The sequence below is a fragment of the Trachinotus anak genome, unplaced genomic scaffold (assembly GCF_046630095.1).
Source record: "Trachinotus anak isolate AG129_WGS33_773 ecotype Australia unplaced genomic scaffold, CSIRO_AGI_Tana_v1 ptg000014l, whole genome shotgun sequence".
Classification (NCBI taxonomy): domain Eukaryota; kingdom Metazoa; phylum Chordata; class Actinopteri; order Carangiformes; family Carangidae; genus Trachinotus; species Trachinotus anak.
In genome coordinates this window covers 593,818-616,777 of record NW_027273865.1, presented here as the reverse complement: position 1 = coordinate 616,777, position 22,960 = coordinate 593,818, and the positions used below count along the sequence as shown (strand labels likewise).

At 41.6% G+C, this 22,960-nt stretch overlaps 2 protein-coding genes across 5 annotated transcripts in view; one reads left to right on the top strand and one right to left on the bottom strand.

Annotated features, from left to right (window-relative positions):
* LOC139632178 (solute carrier family 35 member F2-like) overlaps window positions 1–13,625 on the bottom strand; it is a 16,814-nt gene extending 3,189 nt beyond the window's left edge. Inside the window, exons 1-5 of one of the 2 annotated variants that reach the window (XM_071496981.1) lie at window positions 11,257–13,625; window positions 4,895–6,021; window positions 2,778–2,953; window positions 2,391–2,518; window positions 743–902 (exon numbers count right to left, since the gene is read on the bottom strand). In XM_071496981.1, coding sequence (XP_071353082.1) covers window positions 743–902; window positions 2,391–2,518; window positions 2,778–2,953; window positions 4,895–5,004 — 574 coding nt within the window. In that variant the 5' untranslated portion in view covers window positions 5,005–6,021; window positions 11,257–13,625. Of the gene's footprint in view, window positions 1–742; window positions 903–2,390; window positions 2,519–2,777; window positions 2,954–4,894; window positions 6,141–11,256 lie in introns of those variants that run through there. The other variant, XM_071496982.1, reaches the window with a different exon arrangement.
* The window catches only part of LOC139632175 (cullin-5), a 24,768-nt gene continuing 12,472 nt past the window's right edge, over window positions 10,665–22,960 (top strand). For all 3 annotated transcript variants that reach the window (XR_011693517.1, XR_011693516.1, XM_071496974.1), the window contains exons 1-13: window positions 10,665–10,948; window positions 13,652–13,761; window positions 15,101–15,200; window positions 15,839–16,015; window positions 16,754–16,895; window positions 17,169–17,314; window positions 18,215–18,295; window positions 18,985–19,078; window positions 19,485–19,615; window positions 20,295–20,402; window positions 21,916–21,980; window positions 22,132–22,264; window positions 22,362–22,493. Coding sequence is in view for 1 of the 3 variants with exons in the window: in XM_071496974.1 (XP_071353075.1) it covers window positions 10,925–10,948; window positions 13,652–13,761; window positions 15,101–15,200; window positions 15,839–16,015; window positions 16,754–16,895; window positions 17,169–17,314; window positions 18,215–18,295; window positions 18,985–19,078; window positions 19,485–19,615; window positions 20,295–20,402; window positions 21,916–21,980; window positions 22,132–22,264; window positions 22,362–22,493 (1,443 nt within the window). In the remaining 2 variants the exon portion in view is untranslated. The remainder of the gene's footprint in view (window positions 10,949–13,651; window positions 13,762–15,100; window positions 15,201–15,838; window positions 16,016–16,753; window positions 16,896–17,168; window positions 17,315–18,214; window positions 18,296–18,984; window positions 19,079–19,484; window positions 19,616–20,294; window positions 20,403–21,915; window positions 21,981–22,131; window positions 22,265–22,361; window positions 22,494–22,960) is intronic.

The window sequence follows — 22,960 nt, the reverse complement described above, 5'->3', positions numbered from 1 at the left end:
ACATCAGGGATCATAAAAGCGACTGACAAGTTATTTATTTATTCTAATTTGCACCTGTGGATTGAGGATAGGAGTTATGATAAACAACTTTTATTCTCCACCTCAGTTCTCTCAAAATCAATGCAGCCCAAACTCAGATATCATCCCATTTATTCCACCCATTCTTGTCCTTTGTCAAAACCTGATGCCATCATTACCCACAGTGCAACTTGACTGCCCACAGCTCGGTCAGAGATTTAGGTGTTCTATGCTTTTAGTGGCTAATGTAGCCTGTAGCCTGCAGCCTACAGAGGTCTGGTGAGTTCACTTCTTTCTAACCCTACACCCCCACATCTATCTATCTATCTATCTATCTTGAAAACTTTATACTAAATTTTTCACATAAACAGTTGTGCTCCCCAACAATGGGCCCGAATTTATCGCACTGCTACAAGTGAAATTTTTTGTTCTTGAAGGTGACTTTTACTCTCTTGACTGTTAGTACTATTAGTAGGAGAAAGTCATTTGATAAATAGATCTTATTGCTCAAACTTAGCATTCCTGAGTGTGATTCTAAGAAGCCCAATAAAAACAGGCCCTCTACTTCAAGTCTGTGATCAGGGGTGAAGGTGAAATTTTACTTTAATCTTTCACTTGAATTTTCAACTTTAAATGTCTGATAGATCTGATAAATGCAGGCCTGATCACAGAATTATTGCCTGGGGCATTAATGAACGAGTAAACACTTAGAGGAAGTTCTTACTGGAGCCCTGGTCTCGTCCAGCCAGCAGATCAGCCCCCACCATGGCCCCCACCCCAAGGAGACAGATACAGACTGCTACATAGTGGACCGGCCTGTATCGCGTCTTCAAAACCCACCAGGACAGGATCATTAGGACTGGGACCACAAAGCAGTCCAGCAGCTGGAGACAGGATCACAACCAGAGACACATTTAGACGTAAACACAAATATCAAATAATCCAAAAAACACACAGTTCATTCTGAACCAAAACTCAATGAATAGTGCCAAAGAGCAATGTAGCATAACTCTGATTTATGTGTTGGTAAATCCTCATCATGCTGCTACAGTGGCTGTATATGAACATCCTGATGTTGGGGAACCTCTACAATGATCAGGGCTTACAATTCTTTATAGATTTGTAAGTAGAATTCAATCAACTTATTGGCATTATGAGCACTTTCATAGTGTACTGTAATCATATATTAAAACAATTCAGTGCCACAAAAGACACAGAAAAGACACTGTATTATTCATCATATTTTCGGAACAGAATTGGATCAACATTTTATGCAACTTAATACATAAATAATGTGAGTTGCACACAAGGTTAGAGGATAACTCCAGAATTTTTTAACTTGCAACTTATTTTCCCACGTTTTTGCATGTAAATGATTGACAGAAAAAAAACCTTCTCAGCTGGTCGACTATTGAACAAGAATGGTATACCTGGAGCCACGAAACAGCTGCTGCAATGTTATCAAACGTAAGATCACTAAAAGTACTTGTTTTTGTCAGTAACAGGTTCAGATTGTTATCATGAGTGTCAAGAACATTATGGACAGGTCTGTCTACAGAGACTGTCTACAGAGACAGACATTTTTGTTAAAGAGTAAGGTGAGGGTGGTGTTCAACCACAGACAGCTGTTAAAATGCTCTGTTCAAAGCCACCAGACTCCATTGACAAAAATAGTAATTTTACCTTGCAGAAAATGGGAGTTGCTGGTGAACCACTGCTTCAATCAATTAGTTTGTTTTTTTATTTGCCACCTCTAGGACACCCTTTTAGAGTACACACCAATAGTTTCCAGCTTTATGTGAATGAAATATGGTTTTGCTGTGACCTTAACAATTTTAATGAGATGCTCTCCCTTTTAAACTGCCTGTTATTATTATTATTTTTTAATTAAACCCACAAAAAGAACCGAAATCCTCTTAAGCAGTGCGGATGCAGCTAACCCAAATGAAACTTGGTTCTTAGTCCCACCACATCACTCACAGCGTCGCAGTCTCAGTGTTTTATTTGACCGCATCCTCAGTCTCAACCGTCAATGAATTCAATTGTGTCATCCTGTTTCTGTAGACTTAAACAATCTCAAAGATCAAGCTTTTCCTGTCTGCCATAAACCTGGACACTGTTATCCATGCCTTCATTTCATGACCTTTTAACCCCATACGTGCCAACCTGCTCCCTGAGGTCCACAAATGCAGCTTCATAAAGTCAAGACTAAAAACAAAGGGGACAGGGCCTTCACAGTCAGAGCTCCTAGACTGTGGAACAGCAACCTGAAAGAGATCAAGTTGGCTGAGTCTGAGTTTGATAACTACAGGCTCTGTTTTCATCACATAAACTCCAACCATGAAACCCACACAAACACAGCCTATACCCACCTGTACACTGGTGAGGGTGGTGTACTGGTATGCTTTAACCACAGCGTAGTTGGCTTCCACATCCACCAGCCCCAGCAGAAGGTACTTCCACCATCGGCTCTTCAGAATCTGTAAAATATTGCCATCCCCTACGTTTTAAAGGGGAACACCCCTGAACTTCAGTATTGACATAAGTTTGTTTCACCATCAAGCCTGAGGACAGTTTGACACCGCTGCATCACTGCTCAGTCAACTTTAATGGGTACTTAATTACAGTTAGTTACTGATTCCTGTTTATATCAAACTGTAGTTTATAGCCAGACATTTAGCATAGAACATGAATCAGTTAGTAATAGTGCCATCATTTAACAGTGATGACTCCTGTGTTACCCTGAGCGGTGGTGTTACCTGTTCTGCACAGCAGCGTGGTGGTGTAGGTGACACAAAGCAGGATGTAGTTCAAGAAGCTCTGCAGCATGGGTGTGTTCACATGGAAGTTTGTGGCCAGGTACTGGGAGGCAATGGCCGTCCCACAGATGAGCCCAGCCAGGCCCTGGCCCATGGCTAACGTCTTGGCCAGCTGCCTGAAAGAGAAGAGAGGGTTACCTTCTAATATCCTTGAGAAAACATCAGTGGTGACTGTGAGCTTAGAGGTTTGACATTTTGGAAAATGTGCTTTTTGTTACCAAGAGTTAGATGTTCATATGGATACCCTTCTCATGTCTATGCAGTAAATATGAAGCTATGAAGCTACAGCCAGCATTGGGTTATGTTATCTTAGCATATGGACAGGAAACAGGTTACTGAAATGCTGGTAAAAAAAAACAAAACACCTAAAACACAATCCATCTTGTTTGGTCTTGTTTGGTGTGGATCCTTTCCTTTTTTTCTAAACAAAATGATGCACAATTTAGCATTTTTGGATCTCAAATATGTATTTAAATGAAAATATCTGGGAGGTGAAGGGGGATTCTCTTCAGCTGCTTAAAACATGACAAGGGGCCTGAACTGGACACTGTAAGTTGTTACAAGCCAAAAAGGTAAGCTACTGGTTTAATATGTAACAATTTATTGTAATTAAAAATAAATAAATGAATAAATATAATATTTCTTGCATATTTCCCTGTGAACTGATGATGAATAATTACTGAACTCATTTTTATATTTGACCTTTGTTATCTGTCCTTTCCATATATTTTTCTTCATGTTCAGGAAATATAGTTTATCACCATTAATGTCATCAGCAACACTGGAGGTAATGTACGCTGTGTAGTGACAAGCCATTGGGGGAGCGTGGAGTGATTTGAGCCTGTGGGGAAGTTAAGCCACCCCTTGTTTCTAGGCAACCATAGACAAATTTGGTCATGTGACCACACACTTTTCAAGACACATCAAATTTACTCACCCTGTGATGAAGACAGGTCCATGGAAGAGGTGATAAGCACGTTTAAGTTTACAAAACTTCAGCAGCACAAAGACATTTTTTCATGTTCAAGGAGTTGTGATTCTTGTGTTTGAACAATTACAGACAAGTTTGAAAAAATCTCACATATATAGTGCTTTAGAAAGTTACAACATGAGGCTATACTGTTAGCCTGGCATTAGCTCTAAACTGCTGGATGACATACGTTTTATTTTAGTTGGAGACTTTACTGTCATGCCCTCACATTGAAGACACTTCAGGTAAAAACTGGCTCAACTCACCCTGCTCTTCCCTGAATGAGGCAGATCATTAAAATCTGTCTTTACTTCATTTGTGCTGCTTACTTTGTCATTTAGTTCTTCAAACTACAGAACCTTAACCCCATCATCTTTATCCAATCACAGCAGAAAAATCACATCCAGAAGTGTTACCTTTTCTAAAAAATACATTTTGGTCTGCATTTTAGTACAAATAGATTTTCAAATCAGTAATTTTACTAAAATATAATTATCATATTGATTCCACTTTCTGACAAGGCTCCTTTTTATAAAAGGTGTAATTGATGGCTTTATTCACAGATGACAAATTGTTTACTAATGCTTTATAGATGAGTAATAAGCCATTAATAAGAACAACTTTTGGGTTGCCAGGTTGTTGAAAATCCTCCTTTCTTAGAGAGACTGCTCTGACCTCAAATCTCAAATCTACACTTATTGTTAGTAAGCCCACAGCAAAAGTCACATATAAGCGTTAATAGTTCTGCAATAATCCATCAAGTCTGCAGTTATAAATGTTAATGATCAGATTATAAATGCATTGTGTTCCAGCTGTTCTGTAGTCCATTTGGAGAGGTCTCACTTATGAATTTAAGAGTTAAAAAACTGTTGAGCTGAAGGACGATTTTCCACAACTTGGGAAACCAGAAGTTGTTCTTAACAATGGCTCATAACTGATCTGTAAACTATAACTCAATGCCTTATTAACCAGCAATTATAAATCCCTTACAAAGAGTGCCTTCAATATCAGTAACATAAGACTGCTGACCATGCTGAGAGACCTGGGCTCCAGACACACAGTCCTCTCATCTCCTCTGTCCACTCACCAGGTGAAAACTTCCCTGGGGTTGAATTTCCAGATCCTCGCCATGAGTCCAGTGCTCTGGTCCTCGTAGCTCGTGTCCCTGGATGTACCCTCGTGCGGTTTAGGAGCCATGTTGCCACACCAGTGATGGAGGAGTCTTCTCTGAGTTGTGACTGTTATAAGTTTTATCTCCTTGACCTTCAGGTTGCCAGAGCTGAATGATTAACTGAGTCACAGGGTAAAGGTCACCCTTTCACTTATCCCTGTGTGTGTGTGTGTGTGTGTGTGTGTGTGTGTGTGCATAATATGTTGAAACCAGCCAGCAGAATATAAAGATAAGAGCTGATGATGATTTAAAGAAGAGGTAATCAATGTCCTCCTCTTGTTGTCATTGTCTTTTGTTAACTGTTGATGAGATAACGACTCTTGTTGGAGGAAAAGTGCTTTATCGTTGTTTGTTTTTTTTATGGAAATGGCAGGGGTGGAAACAAATGAAGTACTGTATGTTAATACAGGCACTGTAATTAAGTACAGTTTTCAGGTACTGGTACTGTACTTGAGTATTTCCATTTAATTTACACTTTTGAATACTTTCAAAATATCAAAAATCAGCATTATTTAAAATATTTAAGTTATTACCCCATTCTTATTTGATTTATTTTATTTTACTTTATTTACTGCTTCATTCCACCATTGGTTATTATTGTATTATTATAATTATTAATTAAATGGACAAGGCTGTAATGAGAAACTATGACCTCCAGAGGACAGTGTGTCTGTGAAGATTCTCAGTCATCCAGGTCATGGTGTTTCAAAGTGCCATACGAAGGTAAGTGGACTTTTTTCTTGCATCTTGAAGGACAGATGAACCAAAAAACAAACAAACAAAAAATATTCCACCATTCATGGGAAATGTTGGAATGTCAGCTTTGGTTTTGGAAACACTTAAGTATGGCCATGATGATTCATCCTCAGGCTGAAATTCAGGAGGTTTATCCATGATGATGTTGTTGCTGTGTGAGCACTGAGCAGTCACCCTTTGTACATTCGCTATGCAAAGGTCAAGTGTGTGGAGGTGACTGCCTGACAAATGCATTGCCTGGGCTGCTTCCAGAGTGGTCAGGGCTGGTCGAAGGGGGTTCAATTCCACTAGAGAGGCAAGGGTAAAAAATAAAAATAAAAAATCGCTCCTCTCTGTTGATGACCAAAAATTGTTTGCACTTTCAGTAGTTAACTAGACAAAAATGGCATAAAAGTAATTTACCTGCTTGAATGGTTGCCATGGCGCCGCGGATGGCTGCCTCGGTGTTTTGGTGCGCATTTTTTCGCCTTATTTTCTTTGTAAATTCAGTTTTCTGCCTTGGTTTCCGGAGCTCTTTCACCAGAGAAGAGCTCATTAACATCAGAGAAACAACTCCAGAGGATTTTTTTCCACCTTTCTCGACTCACCTGTGGAATTATTGGACATTTTGGTCAGAGGTCACTGACCGTTGCTCTCGCAGTGAAACGCCGGAGGAGAGGAAAACGTGCCGGTGCGCATGCGCGTCTCCGCCGGCGCGCACTCCGCACACCGCTCCCAGGTATCTTTCTCTCCAAGGTGCGTTCACTGCCCAACAAACTGGATGAACTTCAGCTACTGGTGCAGAAGAACAGAGACTTTTCTTCATCTTCCGTCCTGTGCTTCACAGAGACGTGGCTGTGTGGATCGATCCGGACTCTGCGCTGGAGCTGGCCGGCTTCCAGCTCTTCAGAGCGGATCCAGACACAGAGCTGTCCGGCAAAACCAAAGGTGGAGGAATCTGCTTTTATGCAAACAGCGGCTGGTGCAAAGACGTGACAGTGATCCTGCAGCACTGTTCTCCTGACCTGGAGACTTTCATCATAAACTGCAGGCCCTTCTACTCCCCCCGTGAGTTCACCTCAATCATCCTGGTCGGTGTTTCCATCCCACCACAGGCCACAGCAGATACTGTGTGTGGAGCGGACCAACCTTAGTTATTGTCCTTGGTGACTTTAACAAAGGTGACCTCAGTCATGAACTGCCCAAATACAGACAGTTTGTTAATTGCCCGACCAGAGAGGGGAACACTCTGGACCACTGTTACACCACAATCAGTGGTGCTTATCACGCCGTCCCCCGGGCTGCACTGGGCCGCTCTGACCATGTGATGGTCCACCTGATTCCCACATACAGGCAGAAACTAAAACTGTGTAAACCTGTTGCGAGGACATCAAAGCAGTGGAGCAGTGAAGCCATAGAGGATCTGCAGCATGTTTGGACTGCACTAACTGGGAGGTGTTCAGGACTGCTTCCAACAGTCTGGATGAGTTCACAGAGGCTGTGACGTCATACATCAGCTTCTGTGAGGACTGCTGTATCCCATCATGCACCAGGGTGAGTTATAACAATGACAAACCCTGGTTCACAGCTAAGCTCAGTCAGCTCAGGAGGCAAAAGGAGGAAGCTTTCAGGAGTGGGGACAGGGACAAGTTTAAAGAGTCCAAGTACAGGTTTAGCAAAGCGGTGAGAGAAGCTAAACGTCTGTACTCTGAGAAACTTCAGCTCCAGTTCTCAGCCAATGACTCTGCTTCTGTCTGGAAAGGGCTCAGAAAGATCACAAACTACAAACCTAAACCCCCCCACTCCATTAATGACTTCCATCTGGCCAACGATCTGAATGAGTTCTACTGCCGCTTTGAAAGACAGTGGGACAAGCCTGACACTAACCTCCACATCAGAGCCACATCAGAACCCCCCTCCTCCCCTACCAAAGGAACGTCTCTCTCTATCCTGGAGAGAGATGTCAACAGGCTTTTTAAGAAGCAGAACCCCCACAAAGCAGCCGGTCCTGACTCTGTCTCTCCATCATCCCTGAAGCACTGTGCTGATCAGCTGTCTCCAGTGTTCACAGACATCTTCAACACCTCACTGGAGACCTGCCACGTGCCAGCCTGCTTCAAATCCTCCACCATCATCCCTGTCCCCAAAAAACCAAGGCCCACAGGACTAAATGACTACAGACCCATTGCCCTGACCTCTGTGGTCATGAAATCATTGGAGCGCCTTGTCCTGTCCCACCTCAAATCCATCACTGACCCACTCCTGGACCCCCTGCAGTTCGCCTACAGAGCCAACAGGTCTGTAGATGACGCCGTCAACATGGCTCTCCACTTCATCCTCCAGCACCTGGACTCCTCAGGGACCTATGCCAGGATCCTGTTTGTGGACTTCAGCTCTGCCTTCAACACCATCATCCCGGCTCTGCTGTAGGACAAGCTCTCCCAGCTGAGCGTGCCTGACTCCACCTGCAGGTGGATCACCGACTTCCTGTCTGACAGGAGGCAGCACGTGAAGCTAGGAAGGCACGTGTCTGACTCCCAGACCATCAGCACTGGATCCCCACAAGGCTGCGTTCTTTCTCCTCTGCTCTTCTCCCTGTACACCAACACCTGCACCTCCAGCCATCAGTCTGTCAAGCTCCTGAAGTTTGCAGACGACACCACTCTCATTGGACTCATCTCTGATGGCGATGAGTCTGCCTACAGGTGGGAGACTGAGCGTCTGGTGACCTGGTGCAGGCAGAACAACCTAGAGCTAAACGCTCTGAAGACAGTGGAAATGATAGTGGACTTCAGGAAGAGCCCAGCCCCACCCACCCCCATCACCCTGTGCGACTCCCCCGTGGCTACCGTGGAGCATTTTCGCTTCTTGGGAACCACCATCACACAGGATCTCAAATGGGAGCTAAACATCAGCTCCCTCATCAAAAAAGCTCAGCAGAGGATGTATTTCCTGAGGCAGTTGAAGAAGTTCAACCTGCCAAGGACTATGATGGTGAACTTCTACACCTCCATCATTGAGTCCATCCTCACCTCCTCCATCACCATCTGGTACGCTGCTGCCACGGAGAGGGACAATAACAGACTGCAGCGTATCATCCACTCTGCTGAGAAGGTGATTGGCTGCAATCTTCCGTCCCTCCAGGACCTGTACGCCTCAAGGACTCTGAGGCGTGCAGGGAAGATTGTAGCTGACTCCTCCCACCCTGGACACAAACTCTTTGAGACACTCCCCTCCGGCAGGAGGCTGCGGTCCTTCAGGACCAAAACCTCTCGCCACAAAAATAGCTTCTTCCCATCTGCTATTAGCCTCATCAACAAGGCTAGAGAGCCCCACTGTTGCTGATCAATTGCACCAATCACCAGAAAAAATTCCTTGTATGTGAAAACATACTTGGCAATAAAACTGATTCTGACTCTGATTCTGAATCACTATCAGTGGTGGACAGTAACGGAGTAAATTTACTTGAGTACTGTACTTAAGTACATATCCAGAGGATTTGTACTTTACTTGAGTATTAGATTTCTTTGGTACTTATTACTCTTACTTGAATACATTTCTAAGACAAATATTTTTACTTTTACTCGAGTAAATTTCTAGGAAGGCTGAAAAGTACTCGTTACTTTCAGGTCTGCTCTTTTTTTTTTTTTTTTTTTTTTCTAAAATACTATTGGACACAAGCTGTGTTTGTCAAAGAATGAAACCTATCACAGTGCACGCTCTCCACTGGGATCTACGTAAAAGCGGATAATAGAGACAAGAGACAAGACAAGACAGACATGGGGAGACAGAGTTTGTTGTGCTCCTATATTGTACTGGTACATGTCCTTCCTGGAAAGTCAAGTGACTTCAACATTGAGTTATTGAAAGCAGAGATGTAATTTTTTGTAAAGCAGTGGTTCTCAACCAGTGGTCTGGGGACAACACTGGTCTTTGAGGGGGTTCCAGTTCCCAACTTAGCTAAATGATAGAGAGTTAGTTGGACGGTGCAGGTTCATTTGGTTACAGTTTTAATGATTGTTAATAAACACTGCATCTGCAACAGCTGCTGTCCTCTTATGATCCCATTCATTTTATTTGTTCTTATAGGTGTTTCTGCAGGCTTTATATAACTTTGTGGTTCTAAAAGCAAGCACATCAGTGCAGGTGGTTTCAAAGAGTTAATTCTCAGAAACAAGAGTTAAAAGGTCCTTAAATTCATTTAGAAAAAATTATAGTAATTCATTGATGTGAAAAATAATAAGTTTACTCTTACTCTTACTCTTACTTAAAGTAAATTTAAAAGCATGTACTTTTGGATACTTAAGTACCTTTAAAAGCAAGTACTTTTTTACTCTTACTCGAGTAACATTTAGACTGAGCTACTTTTACTTGTAACGGAGTAAATTTTGACCGGTAGTATTTGTACTCTTACTCAAGTACTGGGGTCGAGTACTCTGTCCATCTCTGATCACTATGTACATATGGATGTAGTTGAACTACCAGCAAGTTACTGTAAAATGTAGTTAAACTACTAGTTTATTTACATGTAGTTCGGTGGTCCCCAATACTGTTACTGAGTTATATAGTGACCTTTCAGAGTGCCACTGGTGTAGAGACACTAGTAAAACTCTGGTAAAACCTCATCACACTAGGTCCTCTTCACTTTAATAAGTGGCTATTAATTTGTTGGGTTTTTAGCAGTAGTTGAATGCAACTGTGTGTACTGAGGATCCTTATCAAATCTGAGGTACTTGTACTTTACTTGAGTCTTTTCTTTTAATGTCAGTTTTTACTTTTATTTTAACTCATTTCAGAGGTAAACTACACTTATGTGATGACTTTTCTGATCAGTTTACAAATTACATTTATTTATTTTTCCTTTTTATAATTTTGAAGTTTCCCAAAACAAAAATATACAAGAACAATCAAACAGCAAAAAAAAAAAAAAAAAAAGTTTGAATGAGAAAATGACCGGGAGATTGATTCATAATGGAAAATAATCATTAACGGAAGTGCAATGTAAGATGGTTAAAAATCACCTGCAGTCAAAAGAGTCATTCAGTAACATCAGTAGGCTCCATCTTCCCGATTATTATTGCACACATGTAATTGTGAGGGAGCGACTGCGCTTCTCTGTGGTGTGTATGGTGTTATTATAGTATGACCTAATCCCGGGCCAGCTGGAGCACCTGTCTCGCGAGATTCTGCGAGGTGTGAAGTTGAAGAAACATGGCGACGTCTAATTTGTTAAAGGTAAGAACCACTTGAATATTTCGTTTTTTTCATATTTGTTTGCAGATTTAAACGCGTCGCTTTCATATATTTTTTCAATTTGTGCATATGTATATATATTCGATGCTATGACAAACATAAATATGTTCTAACAGTGTAAATACATGATATAAAAGCAAAAATAGGTGCGTCTGAAGTCACAGTTGTCACCGTTGTCGTTGTTGAACTCCGGTGTCCGTTTCCCCAACAATTTCCCCCCTGCCCTGACCGGACCGGTCTCCAAACCGAGCCCGTGCCCTTCGTAACACGAATCCGATCACAACCCTTACCCCAGTCAGCCACCTCGGCCGCGGCGAGCCGGAGCCGAACAGGCGCCGTCTCAAGCGCGAAGCCCTCACTGGAGACCCGGTGGGAGGGGAGGCTTTACCCCGACACCGGGCACCCTTTCTCCCGGCAGCGCTCCTTTGATGAGGCGAACCGCTACAGACCTGCCAGCCTCTTCTCGTGGTGATAAAACACCGCCTGTGTCCGCAAGGCCCCGGGAAGCTTCACTGCTTCATGAGTCCACCGTGTCCGAGGTGCTCCGGCCAGGCGGCTCCACAGGCGACCCGCCCCCTGCCGACACTCCGGTACTTTACCCGGGCTCGGGTCGTCTCGGGGTAAATCTTAGGTGTAGCACAAAATGTGGTTTATTTTAATACGAGGAAGTTTTAATGGTAAATAACAAATGTGCATTATGTGATTACATTATGTGATAACAACACACACACACAGCAGCAGAGGTACTAAGAGGAGTGTTCATGTGTGCAGTTTGTGATGGGTCCTTATTTTTGTGTGTGTGTTTCTGTTGATACTAGTATCAATAATAAAAACAGACCTTTATATGAGCAGTAACAACATGTTGGATGGGGCCAGGCCACGGATCACTGGGGATGACAGGATTCAATTCAATTCAGTTTTGTTTGTATAGCGCCAAATCATAATCTACATTATCTCAAGGCACTTTACAGGGTCAGGTCAAGACCTTACTTTGTTACAGAGAAAAACCCAACAGTTCCCACAACGAGCAAGCGCTTGGCGACAGGGGGGAGGAAAAACTCCCTTTAACAGGAAGAAACCTCCAACAGAACCGGGCTCAGGGTGGGGGGGTCTGCCTCGACCGGTTGGGTTTAGGAGAAGATAGAAATAGGGGGAGGGGGAGGAGAGAGGAGAGAAGAGAGAGAGAGAGAGACCAGGAACAGCTGTGTAGGTAATGGTGTTATCAATAATAATGACAGGTAACAGTGGTTAATAGTAATGATGAGTAGTGGTGGATCTGGATCCTGCTGCTCCAGAGGCAGAGAGACCTGCAGAATGAGGACAGAGAGAGGGAGAGAGAGGAGAAGCACAAACTACAGGAGAGAAAAAAAATACAAAGTTAATGGCATGAAGTCATCGAGAGAGAGAGGGGGAGAGAGAGAAATAGAGAGAGAGCGCCCAGTGAATCATGGGAATCCCCCAGCAGTCTAGCTCTATAGCAGCATAACTAAGGGATGGGTCAGGATGAGGTTAAGACTTGACAACAACCTGCCCCAGGAATCCAATAGTAGCAGTTGTGTTATTTTATTTTGGTGAACTAGATGCTGAATACAATAATGGGTCACTGATCCTCTTCAATCCCACTGTTGCCTTCCCTCCATTGTTGCAAACCCATTGCATTAACCTCCTGAGGGGCTTTAGGCCATAAAACTTGTTGTTGGGCCCCCACTGTACGTGGCAGTTTCACCATCCCCCCCAGTTCCCAGAAGGTAACCAGTGCCCTAGAGCTGGAATGATTTGTTGATCAGTTGATTAATAGTTTGAGAGAAAATTAACTGGCTAATATGTTGATAATGATAATTATTTGTTTAATTCATTTTTTGAAGAAAAAATTGCAAAATATTCACTGGTACCCACTTCTCAAATGTGAGTATTTGCTTGTCTCCATTGCTGTGAACAACAGTAAATTCAAAATTTGGGGGGTTAAACAGGAATCCAGTGGCACTCACTGGGCAGCACAGTGGTGCAGTGGTCAGCACTGTTGCCTCATAGCAGGAAGGTTCTGGGTTTAAACCTGCCGGACGCTCTGTGTGGAGTTTGCATGTCCTTCTTGTGCCTGCGTGGGTTTCCTCCGGGTGCTCCGGCTTCCTCCCACAGTCCAAAGTTATGTGGCTTAGGTTAATTGGTAACTCTGACTTGTCAGTGTGAATAGTTGTTTGTCTGTGTCAACCGGGATGGCTCCATGACCCCCCTGTAGTATAGCTAATGGATGGATGGACAAAATTAAATCAAAGTTGCCACAAATATAAACTAAAACCAGATTTTGGCGCAGAGTCCATCTACAAGACACTAGGATGCCTGACCAGTCATAAATGATGTATTTCAGCAACTGTTAATCAGTTAAGCAACTTATCAAGCAAAATGCCAAACTTTGTCTGCATTACTTAATTAAAAACTTGCTAGTGCTGAGGTCAAATTATTTAAAACTATAAAAAGCTATTCTGTGGCAGTAACATTTGAAAATCTAATTAGCCCCCTTGATCACAGCCTTTGATCTATCTCCAGCCTTTACTCATGTCTTTATGTATCTCTGCATTTCTTTCTGTCTTCCCTTGCTTTCTCTTTTCCAACACCTTCCCTCTTATTGCTGTTTTTTATCCTTTCTCTTCCTCTTCCCGGCCTACCTATCCCATATCTCTGCTCCAGAACAAGGGGTCCCTGCAGTTTGAGGACAAGTGGGATTTGATGCGACCCATCGTTCTCAAGCTGCTCAGACAGGAGGCCGTCACCAAGCAACAGTGGTTTGACTTGTTCTCGTAAGAGATGCTCTCTGCTCTGTCCCTTCTCTGCTTTATTGAAGACAGCAGCTGGTGCTGCAGATCCTGAAAACAGTTGCCTTACCTTTGGCACAACAGTCCACTCACAGATCACAGTATACTATTTTGGTGTATTTAGCAGTACACACGTGTCTCCAGCAGCCAGTTTTAGTTCATTAACTTTTGGGACTTTAGGGATATCAGTTTTCTTCCATGCATTAATGTGCATTAATGTTTCCCTAAGAAATAGGATGTTGCAGTGTAACTCAACATTGGGAAAGACTTGATTGATTTGATTTAAAAAAGGCAAAAACTACAAATAATAATGTTGGTGCCTTTTTTATTTAGCTTTTAAAGCATCAGCTGCTTTTTCTGAGTTTACCAGGTGTGAAGAGGATTATAATATTATTGCAACAATGTACAAGCTTTTTTATTTGTCTAGATTTCTGAAGGGTTGCGCTACTTATCAAAATTGAGGATCTAAGAATATAGAAGGTGATAATAGGGACAGTAAAAGTAGTCAAAGAGAGGAAGTTGGTGATTGCTGAGTTTGGTCTTGGGAAAGAGGAAGATTGAGGAACAGGAACATGGCGAACTTAGTTACAATTTATCATCATCTCTCCAAGAGCTCTGGAAAAACGGGTCACATTTCAAGGGATAGTTCTGCAGGTATATGCAAGGCGAGGATTTGAAATGGTGTCTTGACTTGAGAGTGACCCAGAGTTTGAGTTGCATAGTTTGGAGGAGCCTCAAATATGCTGGGACAAAACCAGTGAATATGAAAAGTTCAGGCAGGTTTCACTTATGTATGCTCTGCAGTCTCTGCCAGGCAGGTGTTAGTGTGTTACTCTGCAAACTAAGTTACAGCCCAGGCTGACAGTGTTTGCAGTATTTTCTCAGTGACCATAATGTTGGGTTGAAATTGAAACCTTTGTCCTGATGCTGCATTATCTTCCTGTTCCTTCCCTGCTGTGGCCCTCAGTGCCTTGATTCTCCATGAGAATGTGACATTGACACTTTGAAACTATTTTAAACTTCAGACACTTTGCTTGAATTCAGTTTTGTTTCAAAGAAATGTCAGAAAGTGTTGAATTGTATTTCTTGCTTTGCAACATAAGCTTATTGAAAATTATATCAGGAAGAACCAGGACCGTCCAAGATGTTGCTGTTTTCAGTGGCAGCAGTCTGCATCGATGGATTCTCCATCACCTCACTGAAAGTCACATGTACTGTAAAGTTTAACAAGTATCAGATATGCTGTTTTTGACACACTGGCATTCACATTTAATACTGAACTTGAATGAACTTCACTCCATTTAATTTCCTTCTTGTCTGCCAGAGACGTCCATGCTGTGTGTCTATGGGATGATAAAGGACCAGCCAAAATCCACCAAGCCCTCAAAGAGGACATCCTAGACTTCATCAAACAAGCACAGGCTGTGAGTTGTGTGTTCATGTGTATTTGTTCTTATATGTATGTGTGTTTAAGCCCTTTTCAGATGGCAGTTTTTTTTTTTTTTTTTTTTTAGATATATTTTTTGGGCATTTTTTGCCTTTATTGAAAAGGACAGTAGAGAGTGACAGGAAAGGGGCAGAGAGAGAGGGGGAATGACATGCAGGAAAGAGTCGGGCTGGTCAGGAGTCGAATTGGCGCTCGCCTGCTGAGAGCATCCGCTCATGTGGTACGCGCCCTAACCACTCTGCCATCGGGCCGCCCCCAATATAATGGCAGTTTAACATGATTTTATTAAGTTGCTTTTATGCTGCTGTTAAGCCCCTTGAACTGCCAAAGTCTATGAAAGGTGCTGAGTTGACTTGAAAGCTGTGGACTGCACCATGCCACCGCATAGTTTTAGCTCTACAAACCTCAGAATTGGTCCCCAGAACATCCATAGTCCTGGACAAACTGAATGGGCTGCTCCATTGTGGAGATGCCTGTCATTACCACATCTCCTCTGGAAAGTGATAGGGAAGTAGGGAAATTGTTGCACAGAACAAAGGATCAGGGTGTTTCATAAGTATTTATTTGTTGATCTCTATCACCTCTAACTTTTGCTTGCATCTGTTGCCATGGCAGCGGGTGCTGAGCCATCAGGACGACACAGCACTTCTAAAGGCTTACATCGTAGAGTGGAGGAAGTTCTTCACTCAGTGCGACATCCTGCCCAAACCCTTCTGTCAGCTGGAAATCACACTGATGGGCAAACAGGGCAGTAACAAGAAAACAAACATGGAGGACAGCATCGTACGGAAGGTGAGAGGGGGAGGTGGGAAAACCCCACAGTTTGAGAGATTTCAGTGGAATGGCTGAACAACAACAGGCACAACGAATAAAAGAAGGAGGAATGACATGATGAGATGACATAAGCGGAAGAGAAGAGAAAGTAACTAGATAAGCAACAGGAGCATGTAGAACGCCAGCGTGGCTACAATAGGATTTTGCATAATAGTTGAGAGAAGCTGGAGGGGAATAGATGAATAGAAAAGAAAAAGAAGCATTAAGTCGGAACGACTTAAAATCATAAGCAACTGAAGCACGTTAAAGAACACAGGAGAGGAAAACAAAGGAGAGGAGTTGTAAAAGGCAGAGGAAATGAAGAGTTTGTGAGATGGAGAAGATGTGAGAAGTGGCTCACAGGGAGGAAAACATATTCCTAAATGATCAGTGTTACAAGTGGGCTGCAGTGAGTAAGTAAAGGTCAGTTAGCATAAAATCCTCCTATGAGATAATAGCTTAAAGTATGAATCATGTGATATTTGCTTCTTGTGAAGAAGGTCTCAGAAAAAGGATTTCAGGTAAAGTGCTGTGGAGGAGGAAGCTGTGGGTGAGGGAATGATTCAGCAGGCAGATGGAAGAAGTTTCATTAAAAGCACTTCATAAATAAAGTGAACTTGACTGTTTTTGGATGAAAGGAAATGAAGGGTAACTTACTACTTAACATTTCTGGTGCACTTATTGTACATTTATTACTGCCCTACCTTATTTTTCCAGCTGATGCTGGACACGTGGAACGAGTCGATCTTCTCCAACATAAAGAGTCGCCTGCAGGACAGCGCCATGAAGCTGGTGCACGCTGAGAGGCTGGGGGAGGCCTTTGACTCCCAGCTGGTTATAGGAGTACGAGAGTCGTACGGTAAGATGGACAGGAATAAACATGTGGCAGGCACAGAAACACAGAGATGGACATTATTGCTAATGTGTGAAACAATTGGTATGGGCAGAAATGAAGATACAATAGTATTTCAAATCTGTTCAATTAAATAAACCCTTACTTCTACATTTCTACTGTAAATATAAAGGAAGAGATGATAGAAAAAAACAGACAATGAACTGAATGCACTTATTAAGAAAAAGCACTAGTTAATGACCACTTTTTGTCCCACTCTCTGTCTTTCTCTCACACCAGTGAACCTGTGTTCAAACCCAGAGGACAAGCTGCAAATCTACAGGGATAACTTTGAGAAAGCCTACCTGGACTCTACAGAGAGGTTTTACAGAACACAGGCACCGTCCTACCTGCAACAGAACGGCGTCCAGAACTACATGAAATATGTATGCCACAATAATAGAATTGAATAGAATAGAATAGAATAGAATAGAATGCCTTTATTATTGTTGTACAATAATACAAATGGACAAAGAAATTAGCAGTGCAGTATCTGTTAGGTGCAAAACAAGACAATCCAGCAAACAAGTACAATAGATAATAGACAGACATACATAAAAACAGGCAAACACTTATAAAAATCAGACAGACATTCAGAAATAAATATTATAAAATAAGCTGTTAAATAAAAAAGAAAATATTTGCATTGTTACTGCACATTGATTAGAAGAGCTAATTGCTTAGATTAAGATTTATTAGCCTGATGGCCCACGGGTAAAAACTGTTTTTAAGTCTAATTGTGCGGGACTTCAGATTTCTGTATCTCCTACCAGAGGGTTAGGAGAGTAATAATAATAACAAATAATGATAATAATATTGATTATTACAATTAGAAGTATTGGTATGAAGGATATGGTTACTTTTAAATGTGTGAAAGAACGCCACTAACAAATACTCTGATGAGGAGGGGAGTACTGTTTAATGTGCTCACAAATGAATTTAACCTATGAAATCACGCCTCCCTCAATATGCCAGCAGTTTGATGTAACTTGTGGTTTTAACCCAGGGTAAAGAGTTTATGGAAAATATGCAACCATGCAAAGTAGCATATTTTGTCTTTTTGCTGAACAGTTTCAAATGTTTTTCAACAAAATGTCATTAAAATATTACAAATTGCAAACATGAGTTTCACCATGTTATACAATTAAGCTAAACTTGGACAGAAACACCCAAAATTGCATCTTTGTCTGTGTGTAGGACGGTATTCTAATTGTTGGTTTACACAGAGTTTGTATAACCTTGCTTCTAAGTGTCTGTATTTTGTGTAACTGTGTGTTTCCCTGCAGGCAGATGCAAAGCTGAGAGAAGAGGAGAAGAGAGCACTTAGATATCTGGAGACACGTCGTGAATGTAACTCTGTTCAAGCAGTGAGTATCTTTGACAGGATCTGATCTGAAGTATGGATACTTGCAGTTTTATTTTTTTCAGGTTCTCTAGTCAGTTATTTCCCTCATGTGTCCCTCATGAGTTAAGTTTTTGCATTTTCAGGTCATCTTGTCACATTACTTACAGTATATGGGTGTTGAACAGCATTACAGAGCCTGAGACATGGTTTATAAGTTAGCTCAAACATGTTGTAGCCATTTCCGACTGCAGTTAATTGTTGCACATTAACCATCTATGCAGATAATACAATACAGCCATAGCAATGTATTGTTTGGGTTCTACAGTATGATTTACATTTCTTTTATTCATTCAGCTCACGGAGAAAGGAATAAAAAGAACTAAAGTTTTGTTTTCTGGCTGTTTTTTTACATTTGGTTTATTTAGGTTTTACAGCCCAGTCACAAACGAACGAGGGCATATTGTCAGATCTGACTGGGTCTTTCAAGAATGGCTGGCTTGTGAATATCCGATGTCAATCTGTGTCTCCATTAACTCAGAAAACCTTCCTTTTAGGGTTTTCTTTGCCTTAGTTCAAGCACCAAGCAGAACCAAACATATCCTAAAAGAAGATTCTGACCTTTGAGGAGTCTGATTAGATTTATGTGATGTGTGTTCATTTATTTCAGAGTTGCTCCTACAGTGAGTCTTTGTTTTCTGTTTGTCCTCGCAGCTTATGGAGTGTTGTGTGAATGCTCTGGTGACCTCGTTCAAAGAGACCATCTTAGCTGAATGTCCAGGGATGATCAAACGCAACGAGACAGACAGTGAGTAACACTGTGCTGCTGTCATATTTGTGTCATGTGCCTTTTTTTTTTTAAAGATAAAGTAAGCGTAAGCCTTGTTTGTTTTGGAGAACACAAACTGTAATATCTGTTGTTGTTGTTGTTGTTGTTGTTGTTATTATTATTTAACAGTAGTAGTATTTAATCTATATTACGAAGAGTTACTGGTAACTTTATGAACAAGTATGAAGTTTGGTGGAGCCTCTATGGAAGTTTACAGAAACTGAGCTTGAGACCAAATGCAGACTTGATGAGGTGTGGATTTGGACAGTCCTCTACCTGCTGGACTTCAGTTACTCACCTGTAACTGCAGGTGCATGAAGTTTTGGATGCAGCCCCTCTGCTTCCTGTCCTGTGTGTGACACTGATTTTCCTCTCCCTGGGGCAGAGCTTCACCTGATGTTTTCACTGATGGACAAGGTTCCCAGTGGGATCGAGCCAATGCTGAAAGACCTGGAGGAACATATCATCAGTGCTGGACTAGCAGACATGGTGGCTGCTGCTGAGACTATCACTACTGTATGTGCACAAACACACACTTATTACACCCACAGTTGTACATCTCCCCAATCTCATGTTCACTTTATACACGTGGTCATGATTAAACCTGGACTTTTAATTTATTTATCCTGGAAACAGAGAGGAACCATTAGTGGTGGTGCAGTGTAAAAAAGTGTTTCACAGTGGAGTAATAAATACCCTGTGAGTTTGGACATGATAACCTGCCTCCTGGGTGCTATCAGTGTTCAGTCTTTTTTTCGAATATTATTGTCAGCCATTGCAAACAAGGCCAGATAGTGCCTTCATAGTTATTTATAGTCACAATTCTAGCATTTGAAGTGCCTTTCCCATTTGACCTACTTTTGGCGGCAGAATGCCAAAAGTAGTAAAACAAATTTTTCTTGAATGACCAAAGGTTAAAATGTGATGACTTACTTACTGACTTCTTTTAAAAGTAATCCCAGAATTCAGTTTACCTTAGTTGAAGCGCTCGTGGTACAGTAGATATGTTTAGAGCAGGAAACTAAGATTTAGTGGGTGGCATCAGTATTGAGTTTTGGCACAGCAATGTTTTGGTTCACAACTCAGAGCGAGAGGACATGTAGTGAAAAAGATGACCAGAGATAATATTGGAGGGCAGCTTGCACATTTACAATAGTTTGAAAATGTGTGTGTATGCGTGTTTGTGTTTGTCCAGGACTCTGAGAAATACGTGGAGCAGTTGTTGACTTTGTTTAACCGCTTCAGTAAACTAGTGAAGGAAGCCTTCCAGGACGACCCTCGCTTCCTCACAGCAAGAGATAAGGTCTGTGTTCTCTGACTCCCAAAGCTTCACACAGTTAAGGAACATGAGCTTAAAAGACTGGATGACCAGCTAAATGAAAAGACCGATGCCTGTAGCACAGGCCACAGGGCAGCTTGACGCTGCTTCACACATGTGGAGACAAAGTAGCAGCCTGTCACTTGTGTTTGAGCCTAACAGCTGTTTACCAGGAGAATCAAACGAAGACGTGATAGATGTCTCCAGGTTGTTGTTCCCACACATCAGACCACATTTGTGTCAAGTTGAGATTGTTTAGTCTTGGCTGGTGTCGGGATGTTATTTAGAGCTTCAGTCCAAAATGAAAATTTGAGTTTGTGTGTAAACGAGGTGTAAGTAAATTAAAACCTCAGATAAAGATGAAAAAAAGAATAGAGAATAAAATGCTGTGTCTGATTTTTGAATCATTAAAAATCATCGCCATCAGCATCATTGTCACTTATTTTTACTTTCACACTGAGATTTATTGACTCAAGACTATGTTAACACTGCATGGTGTACACACAGTATACACAGTGCAGTTAAAACAATGGCATATAGCAAGAAAAGTGCGACATGAATGATTTGATTAAACATTGTGTAAGACTTGTGTAACAGGTCCATATATTTATAATAATTTCTCAGTTACAGTGTTCAGTTGGTAAACTACTGAATAATCAATGCCAATTAAATGCAGAACAAGCTAAATTAGACTCTTTTAGTCAGTGGTTGAGTAAGTCTGATGAACATGCAAAAATGTTTCCAATCAGTGTATGATTTTTCTTTTTAAAAGCAGCAATTCCTTAAAGGATTTTTTTCTGGAAATTAACAGCAGCTTTTAAACTCAACACAGCTAAATAACTCTCTGAACTTCGTCTATTAATTATGAGATAAGATGTGTAAAATAAAGCGTCACCACCCATTCCTAAAGAGGGCACATAATTTAACCAGTTGTAAGGGATTTAATTTATTTTTGGTTTATCTGAATGTAGTAATAAAATGAATTAAAACACTTGATGGCATGTTTTCATGGTACTTTGGGAAGCACTTTTCCCTTTCTAACACTCTGCTTTCTCAGTGGCTGTCAAGGCTGGAAACAGCTGTTCTTATTGGCTGATCCAACTAAAACAAATGATACTTCATATGTTAGGATTTAAATATTCCACTGGTAAATTCTTAAACAGCATCATCTACTGGAAGTGATCCTGGAATTGATCCATATTGAGTCCACGGTACAGATCAAACAGCCCGTTCTAATTCATCACATTATATTTGGGTCCATCGCAAAGAAACATTTGTAGGAGTCCGGACAACTCTGCCAGTTAACAGATTAGTTGATTAATTCCACAAATGTGACAATTTGCTGTAGTTTCACATCTTTGTTTTTTTCTGATCATTCGTAGACTACAACAATTGATTAACTGGTATAACCCGCTGATTAATAGATAATAAATGTTTGGTCCTCCACTGTCCTCTGTGACAATGCAGGTAATCAGTTTTACTTGTTTTCTGTTTCCAGGCTTACAAAGCTGTTGTCAATGATGCCACGATCTTTAAACTGGAGCTGCCTATGAAACAGAAAGGGTGAGGGTGAACAACCTGTTTTATCCTGTAGATGTGGAACAACCTAGAGTTATTGTCCAAAATCAAGAATGCAAGGTCATTTCTGTTTGATTCAAACTAGTCACGATGTTATGGTCTGCATTTAATTGTGTGTGTCTCCCCATTCAACAAGTGTGGGCATGAAGACTCAGCCGGAGTCAAAGTGTCCAGAGCTGCTGGCAAACTACTGTGATATGCTGCTGAGGAAAACTCCTCTTAGCAAGAAACTCACCTCAGAGGAAATCGAGCTCAAACTCAAAGAAGTGGTGAGTCTCTGTCCTGTGAGCCTGGCTGTTACCTTTTTTCCTTCCCTTTTCCCTCTTTTCTCCCACTGATCTCCTCTTTTATGGTGTCTGCTTGCAGCTCTTGGTGTTGAAGTATGTCCAGAATAAAGATGTGTTCATGCGTTACCACAAAGCTCACCTGACCCGCCGCCTGATTCTGGACATTTCAGCGGACAGCGAGATTGAAGAGAACATGGTGGAGTGGCTGAGAGTGAGTTATCCTCCTCTTAAATCTTTTTTTTTTTTTGGCCATTTTCTGTCTTTACTTGATAGGACAGTGTAGAGAGACAGGAAATGTGGGGAGAGAGAGGGAGGAATGACATGCAGCAAACCGAGGACTCGCCAAGGTGGGGACTCACCTGCTCAGAGCTTATGTGCCTACATGGTATGTGCCTTAACCATTCAGTTATTGGGTTGCCCCCACTTTTCATAAATTCTTTGTCAGACACTCAGACAGAGAGTAGAGAATGGTGACAGGAGACAAAGCCTGGCTACGTTCAGCTCTTGTCATGGAATTGTTAGTTTTGTAGTTTATTTTCAATACTGTTACTGCTCATGCCAATCCAATGATTCCTGCTACTGATGTGTCACATATAAAGTTTTACACTGGTGAATAAGCAGGAGATTTAATTGTGAAGCATTTTTAATAAATGTGATGTATTTGTCAGCGAGTTAGCA